Below are 8605 nucleotides of genomic sequence, written 5' to 3'. Positions count from 1 at the left end.
AGGAGACCTGAGTTCAATCACTGGGTTGGGGAGATCCCCTGGAGGAGGGCAACCCACTCCAGTATTCTTGCCTGGAGAATCCCCATGGACACAGGAGCCTGGCAGGCTGCAGTCCATAGTGTTGTAAAGTGTCAGATATGACTGAGCAAATAAGCAGACACCCTAATCTGGCTGAAGAGAAGGAATATATCAGCTCTTTTTCTCTGACAGCATAACCTCTTTCCCGAGTTCCTTGATTTCTGCTGCATGTTCCTAATCTTAGATTACTTTTGGGACCAAGACCTGTTTTCTCCAACATTTGCTAGAGGTTAACTGTTCAATGTCTGTAGGAATATGCATTTCCCAGGAAGCCTTTAATCAAGTGACAGATGCTGATATGGGAACCTCCATGAAGGAGGGCTGTCACTGCTGAATATAGTGGTCATCCAAAGACTAAGAAGAGGAATGTTAGATCAGTAGAAGGCAGAGACCCAGGTTGTAGTAGATGTAGTATGTTGAGCAAAAGGAATCCGAAAGGACTAGAGTTGCATCCCCACTGTCTGGTCTCAGAGGCCCTGATGGACTACGATCACATGAGGATCACACTGACTTCCCACTTGGAATTCTCAGGAGACTAGGACCTTGCTGTAAGACAAGCAGCTTCATAAAAATAGAGAGTGGAGTTACAGGATTCGTCATGAGTCAATGTGAGGACCTGAAAGTGAATGCATGGTAGCACACACTATAAAAGGAGGCCCTGGAAAATCGCTGATGCTGTGGTCCCCAGGAAGCGCTGGGCACAGATGTCAGGTTGATTTCAGTCTGGAAAGTCTCAGCGAGGTGAGGCCTTTGTCTAATAGGATCAGCCTGTTTCACAGAGGGACGGACCTGAACCCAAAGAGGACCTCACATGCGATGCTGAGTGTTAGACAGGACCCCTGGAGAGGGAGCCAAACAGATTTCTGTAAATTGTTAGCCCTGAGAGACCCAGAAGAGCTACTTCTGAGTGGTCCCCTCATTCAACCTGTGTGATCTTAGGGAGGACAGGGCCTCCTCTAGCAGAATCGGACCCCAGATCTGCAGAGGGGGGGCATCTTGACCATAACCGGACTTAAGGTGAGGACCATCAGTGCTAGTGAGAGGGTCTCTCCCCCTATGAGGGAGGCTCACAGAGTGGCGCCCCCTCCTGACAAGCAGAGATGCTCAGAGCAGCAACCTGACTCCCGACACTAGGGACTTGGGAAGGCGAGGGCTTCGTTTGGGAGCTGGAGGACTCGGGTTCATAGAAGGAGGTGTCCTGGGCTCTGATACACTGCACAGGAGGACCCAGGGCTGGATGGATATTGAACTACCGGGTTTCTATAGCGCCCCGCCCCCGCCTCCTGCCCCTGCCCCGCCCCCGCCTCCTGCCCCTGCCCCGCCCCTAGGAGACCCCATGTACGAACGTATGCAGGGCCCCTCTTTTCCGCTTCCGAGGCGAGGAGCGCGACTGGTAGCTGCAGCGTCTGTTCAGCGGAGATTGTGTGCTGGACTCGTCCGGAGCCAAGGTGAGGACCTGAATGTAGCTGAAGTGAATTTCCCAAGCCCTCCCTGTAAGAAAAGTGACCCAACCACATCCCACCCCTGCAATCTGCAGTGTAAGATCCCCTGTCCGGAGTTGCGGGCCGAGGAGCCATCTTGTTGCCACGTGAAGGGTCGGTGGCGGCTCGGGCGGCTTTGTTGAAAGAGGATGGACTCTTTATGCGTTGGAAGTGGTATTTGCCCTCAACAGGTGAAAAGATGGGGCTTTCAGTGCTCACAGGGCTATCTCCTTCCAAAGTGGTGGCTGCACAGAAGCCATTCCTGCCACCAATGCTGCAGTGCCGCGCAGTAGTGGCCCCCAATCTTTTTGGCACCAGGGGACCGGTTTCTTGGAAGACAGTTTTTGCATGGGGTGGGGTGCAGTGTGGAATGAGGTGTGATGCGGTGGACAAAGGAGGGTGGGGTGGCATGAGGGTAGGGTAGGGTAGGCTAAAGGGATGGTTTCAGGATGCTTCAAGCGCATTACATTGTTTACTTTATTTCTGTTATTATTACATCCCCTCCCGCTCAGATCATTAGGCATTAGAATGGGAAGGTTTGGACCCCATAGGGGTCCATAGGGGTCCAAATTACCATAGAGTAATTCAGGCTGAGAGAACCCGTCATTTTTTGCATGGTGTGCAGGGGCTGGCAGGCGTTGTGGATAAGGGACGTTCAGGTAGAGAAAGGCCTTTATATAAAAGGATATGGACCTAGAGGGTATTATGTATGTTTAGTGAAATGAGTCAGAGAAAACGAAATACTATATGATTTCACTTCTGTGAGGAATCTGAAAAACAGAAACAATTGTAGAAGCAAGAGAGAAAAAAACAGATGGTTGATGGGGGTTAGGGTTAGGGGCGTGGGGGAGAAGAGAAATAGGTGAGAAAGGTTAAGATGTAACTACCAGTTACATAATAAAAAGCAATGGGTGTGAAAGGTAAATAAATAAAGACATAGAATGATAGATAAGGTAACCCATTAGGCTTAGGGAGGAGTCTCAGCCTTAGAAGGAGTCAAGCTAGGACCTTCAGTGCTAGTCAGCAGGCCTGGCATCCAAGTGGATTGCTACACTAAGGACCAGCCCTGCTCTCAGATCTGGGCATCCCCAAACAAGGTAGCTGGATATGGAGCCCCCAGCATCTCCTCTAGGCACTCAGGGAGGTGAGAGCTTTGCTCTGGGGCATGCAGACTCAGGTCAGCAGAGGGAAGACCCCAAACCCTACCCAAACTGGAGGCCAGAATCCTGAGTGAGGACTGAGGGAGCCCCTGACTCCAGAACTGGGGCAGGGGGTGGGGGTCGAGAGTGCTGCCCTTTTGGTTAGCAGCATAGCCCCAAATAATTTTTGGTGGAATGTGTCTCACTCTGTCAGCTTGGGTCCGGGAAAGGTGAAGACTTTTCACAGGGTCTTGGGCTCAGGTCTGCAGAAGGCAGAGTCCCAGGAAGGATGTGGTGTCGAGGGGAAGATCCATACACGGTAGAGAGAGCCACATCTGATGCCCCCTCAGGTGTCAGCTCTGGGGGTCCAGGGAAGAGCTGGCCAGTTCTGATGCCCCTGACTTCTGCCTGTGGGGTCTGAGGGAGATGAGGGCCTTGGTTTCAGGTCTGCCTGCCCAGGTTAGGAGAAAACGAGGAGTCCTAGGCCGTGAGAGATGTTGAAGCACCAATTCTATGTAAGGAAGGAGACAACTGACTCCCCCAGCACAGAGGAGCCCACACAGAGTGCCAGCTCTGCCGTCGCCCTGGGAAGCTGGGTTAGAGCTCTCAGGCAGAGACGCCCTCTCATTTTCTCCAAGGATGGTTTCAGGGATATTCAGGTTTGACGCTGATGGGTGAGGCCTCATTCAACATAGGGAGGAAGCCCGGTTCCTAAAAGGAGTCACAGTGGTAACACTGAATGAACATGTGAGAACCCCACCCAGAAGGAAGTGAACCACATAGTACATCACTCCTCTCAGACCTGGGAGACCCAGGCATGGGGATCAGATGACCCCCACTTGCTTCTGCGCAGAGCCTCGCAGGGAGATGAGGAACCTCGTTGATGGGGGTATGGGTTCAGGTCCGCCACTGGAGCATTTGCAGCTATTACCAGGAGCCCAGAAGAGGACCTAAGAATTGAGGGACCATCCAGCTACCCCGCGACAACAGAGGGCAGTGCAGAATCTCTTCCTGACTGTCCGCATGAGGAGTCCACACACAGCTGTAGCTAGAGATCGGGAAAATGTCGCTGCTTTCTAGTGGGTCTCAGGGAGATGGGGGACTTAGTAGGAGGGGAGAGATCTCAAGAAGAGACAGAGATTTCCTGGTCTTGCCAGGAGTCACAGAGTCATGATAAAGACCCAGAGAGATGACTTAGTTGAGCACCTACCCAAAGCAGTGGGGGCCTGCAAAGTCCCAGTCCCTGTCTGCCCTGGGGCACCTCAGGCAGAGATTGCCAGATGTCACCCCTCACTTTCAGCCCCAGGAACTCAGGGAGATGTGGGCCTTGATCTGAGGCCAGAAAACTCAGTGTGGACTAAGGGAGGAACATAAATCACATCCAAGTGAGGACGAAAGGGGCCAGTGATGACAGAACAGTGAAGTCCCACAGAGTCCAGCCCCTGCTGCCATCCCAGGGAGGTCAGGGACAGGGATGACTAGAGGTGGCTCACACTTTCTTTCACCTTGGGAACCTCAGCGTGCTCAGGTCAGCAGAGGGAGAATTTCTAACACTTTCCAGGACTCACAGAGAAGATGCTGAGGACTGTGGGAAACTCCCAGAATTCCTCGCACTGTCACTCCTTGGTGCCCCCAGGCATACATGGTGGGCAGAAGTGTGTGTGCCTCACTCACAGCTAACAGGGAAGTGAGGGTCTTAGTCTAATGAGTCAGCAGAGGAAGGAATCTTAGACTCTCCCCTGAGTAAAATCTGGGGACCTTGCATAAATAGCACCCATTACAGGGCCTCAACCTCCTGCTGCAGTTCTTCAGGCCCCAGAGACCGTGGGCGGTAGGGCCAGGTAAGGCCACCCTGGCTTTCCCCGTTTGATCTTAGGGAGTCGTTGGCCTTGCTGTGAAGAGAGGTCCTCAAGCCAGGAGAGAAAGGAGCCCCCAGATGCTCCCAGGAGTCAAAGTGGGGACTGCGAATGAGGACTGAAGGTAGCACGCTCCCCCTTGCAGCTAATCAAACGAACACTAGAGTCTTGCCTGATCCTCCGCTGAGGCCCCTCATTTCTTTGTGTCATTTCTAAGGGAGATGAGGTTCTTCACCTGAAGGGGCAGCACCAGAGGCAGGAGGGAGGGGCCCACACCCTTGGTGTTGACAAGATGAGGACCCTGAATGGTGGAGAACTGAGTTCAGGACAGAGCAGGCCCCCAGAACTGCCAGTGCCATCCACCCCTACAGTGTCCATGACTTGGCTCCTTCTCATGGGTCCCAGGGAGCTTTGAGGTGTCGCCTTTCAAGCAGCACATGGCAGGGGTCCCGGCCCCACTAAGAGCTGATGTGACAGTTGTGTGTGTGAATGAAGGGACCCAGAAAGGGCCCCACTCCCAGGATCTTCTGTCATTGGAGGCAGCCACAGGCAGGCTGTGGCCTGAGGCTGGAACGCTCTCACTTCTACACAGGGTTCTCAGGGGATAGGCTGACCAAGAACAAGAGGCCAGCGGTTCCTAGAGTAGGGCTCTCAAGGAAACGGGCAGAGCAGCCTTATTCCCTCCATGCTGAAGGAGCTCATCCACTCATCTTCCCTTCTCCAGGTTCCAGCATCACCTACTTGCCTGCCTGCTTCCCTGCCAGCTGTGCCTGCTGATAGTAATGCCTCGGAGGCAGAAGAGCAAGCACCGTGGGCGTGAGAAACGCCGCCAGGCACGCATGGAGACCAAGGATCTCAGGAATGCTCAGGCTGCTGCCACCCCCACCCCTACTTCTGGGAGTACGCCCCCAGGCTCCCCACCTGCCGGTGCGGGCCAGAAGCCTCAGGGAGCTGCAGCCACTAGCTCTCCTGTTGCAGGGGCTTCATGCCCAAGATCTAAAGCACGTGGCAGGGGCCAAGTTGAGGAACGTGAAAATTCTTCCCGGGCCTCAACCTCTGCTAAGACCGCTCCTCTAGATCCTCTGACCGAGAAGGCAGGAGTGTTGGTCAATTTCCTGCTTGATCAGTTTAAGATGAAAGAGCCCATTAGGAAGATAGATATGCTGAATCTTTTTCACAAAAGGTACAAGACACGCTTCCCCGAGATCCTCAGGAGAGCAGCTAAATGCATGGAGCTGTCATTCGGTCTTGAATTGAAGGAAGTCAAGCCAAATGGTTACTCCTATACCCTGGTCAGCAAGATAGGCCTCATCAGTGATGACGTGCTGAGAAGCAGCTGTGAGGTGCCGAAGAATGGGCTTCTGATGCCTCTGCTGAATGTGATCTACGTGAATGGCAACCGCGCCTCTGAGGCTGATGTCTGGGAGTTCCTGAATGTTCTGGGCATCTATGATGGAAAGCAGCATGTAATCTTTGGGGATCCCAGGAAGCTCATCACGGAAGAGTGGGTGCAGCAGAATTACCTTGTGTATCGTCAGATTCCCGACAGCGATCCCCTGAGCTATGAGTTCCTATGGGGCTCAAGAGCCTACGCTGAAACCAGCAAGATGAAGGTGCTGGAGTTTTTGGCCAAGATCAGTAGTACCATCCCCAGTGCTTTCCCGTTCCATTATGCTGAAGCTTTGGGAGAAGAGAAGAGATCCCGAGGCAGATCTCTAGTTAGGTCTCGTGGTGCTGCCAGGGCCACTGCCCGCTCCAGGGTCCCACCCAGAGATCCGTCCAGTGCCCAGTGAGTTCTCAGGCGGCAGCTTCACTTTGTTTGACCAATACTGCCAACCTTTCAAGAAGTGAGAGGCTAAAGTAGGGCTGGAAATGTCAATACGTATCTTCTTTGTGTTCCTGTTTTACACTATTACCTTTCAAACGTTGTTTCATTTCCTAGCATGTTTGTTTAGATTCAGAATCCAAATTTACGAATGACATGGATCACAGATTTGTTGTTGTCTGTCAGATCTAAGAGTAAGAGTTTTGGTACTGTGTAGTGTAATTCAGAAAATCCTTCATCTTTTGGGGATCCAGAACAAGATAACATAGCTTTGGAATATAATTTTCTTGGAAATGTGAAAGAACGTTGTAGTTTTAAAACAGATGAAAACGAAGTAAGCTGTAGTCAAGTTTTGATTTATGTTATTCACCTTTATCTCTCTATAACATTCAGTAGTACCCTTAGCGATATATTTAGATGTTGTTAGCTTATTCAAGAATGCCAATAAAAACAATAAGAAACTACATTCCTTGCTTGGTGGCTCCTTTATTCCCATCTTTACTTGAGCATCTGCTCTTCAGAAGGTTCTGTGCTGGTGGGGGTGATGCAAAGATAAAGGAGACCCTGTACCTGCCTGTAGATGTGTTGAGTATATGAGCAGTGATTCCATAAGGAAGGTGGTGTGATGATCTAAGACAAGTGACAAAAATCAGGGAGGATGCTGGGGAGGGAGTTGGGATGAGAGCAGTGAGGTATAAATTCTCTCAGCCTTTATTCTCTTAAACCAAAACTTTGAGGTTTGGTATTTTGGCCAAGGTCAATGGTAACATCCCCAGTGCCTTCCCACCCGATTATGAAAAGGCTCTGAGAGAGGATGACGAGAGAGCCCAAGCTGCAGTCAGGGTTTATAGTCCTGTCAAGGCCAGTGTGTGCTCCAAAGTCACGTCTAGCAGTCCCTCCAGCCCCTAGTCAGGCCTGAGGCAACTATTTCACTGTTTCAACTATTTCAACTATTTCGACCAACACTCCCAGCCTTTTAAGTTGTGAGAGGCTAAGGTGGGGCTGGAAAGCTAATCATAATATACATCTTCTTTGTCTTCCTGTTCCTTCCTGGGAGGTCATTTTAAGTTGGCTGCGTGGTGGGCTGGATGAACCTGTGATAATGGTGAGCCGGGCCCAGATCCCCAGATGGTGGGCCTCAAAGTTGGGAGGCTGAGACTGAAATGAGAAGCTTCCCTGAACAGTTACCCTGAGATTGTGAGTCAACCAGAGGGAATCTCCACCTGGGGGAAAGAACAGATGGTGTCCAGTGCTCCTGCCCCAGTGCAGGTGAACACAGTCCACAAACCAGGTGTTTGATGCATATTACTCTCTCCTTTGTGATGGGATGTTGAGACGTCACCGTACTGGCACTCTGGGCCCTGAACGGAAGAAGCCCCAGCACACTCCAAACATGAGGGTATCTCGAGTGTAATCTAGTAGACCTCCTGAGCAGGGCTAGATTTTAGTGGTGGTGAAATACATGAAAATCGGGGTGTTTTGTCGGGAGGGCTTTGGGAGGCAGGGGAATTACTGGTCCTTGACACAAATTCTATAAGGTTTTGCATTGCATCCTGGTAAAACACTTGCCTCTAAATTCAATAACATATTCTCTGATAGAGAAAATTTACTTAGGATTACTTGTTTAGTTGCTAAGTCGTGTCTGACTCATTGTGGGCCCATGGACAGTAGCCTGGCAGGCTCCTCTGTCCATGGAACTTTGCAGGCAAGAATACTGGAGTGGATTGCCAATTCCTTCTCCAGGGGATCTTCACAACCCAGGGATTGAACTGACATCTGGTTGTCAGGTAGATTCTTTACCACTGAGCCACCGGGGAAGCCCTACAGCAGTTTGATTGACTTAGCTTTCTTTGTTTAGAAGACCACATAGTCTCTAGTTTCTCCAGGGTAAAGAAAAATTCCCATAGTTGAAGGTAGAAATTCCCATAGATGAAGGTAGAAATTCCCATAGATTTTCTTCTGGTGTGAAAATAAGCATCATTACACCTAAACTTTGCCAGCTGCAGTGCCAGGTGCTTTGCACAAGCTACATATGTTCTGATACTTCTGTAAGACAAGGCTTATCAAATTCACTTAGCAGACAAAGAACTTCTATTCTCCAGGCTGATAAAGTGATGGAACTGAGTGTAGAGCCTGGTCTGAATTGCTCTAGAGTCCATAATGCTTCACTCCTCCCAGTCTGAGGCTGACATATTGTCAATTCATTTCTCTTCACACTGCCTGGTC

The 8605-nt window shown here is 50.8% G+C and overlaps 1 protein-coding gene across 1 annotated transcript; it reads left to right on the top strand.

The window, feature by feature from the left end:
- The first annotated feature begins 1425 nt into the window (after positions 1-1425).
- Positions 1426-6843, top strand: LOC139181236 (melanoma-associated antigen B1-like). Its single transcript, XM_070784138.1, has 2 exons — positions 1426-1526; positions 5279-6843. The coding sequence occupies exon 2, from the start codon at positions 5337-5339 to the stop codon at positions 6345-6347; it is 1011 nt and encodes a 336-aa protein (XP_070640239.1). The 5' UTR covers positions 1426-1526; positions 5279-5336; the 3' UTR covers positions 6348-6843.
- Positions 6844-8605: the final 1762 nt, after the last annotated feature.

This window comes from Bos indicus, chromosome X (genome assembly GCF_029378745.1).
Source record: "Bos indicus isolate NIAB-ARS_2022 breed Sahiwal x Tharparkar chromosome X, NIAB-ARS_B.indTharparkar_mat_pri_1.0, whole genome shotgun sequence".
NCBI lineage: Eukaryota > Metazoa > Chordata > Mammalia > Artiodactyla > Bovidae > Bos > Bos indicus.
Note: the sequence above shows the minus strand (reverse complement) of the source record. Positions and strands in the feature narration are given on the sequence as shown.

Excerpts from the sequence above, each read along its gene's own strand:
- LOC139181236 (XM_070784138.1), top strand. The coding sequence starts at position 5,337 with ATGCCTCGGAGGCAGAAGAGCAAGCACCGTGGGCGTGAGAAACGCCGC.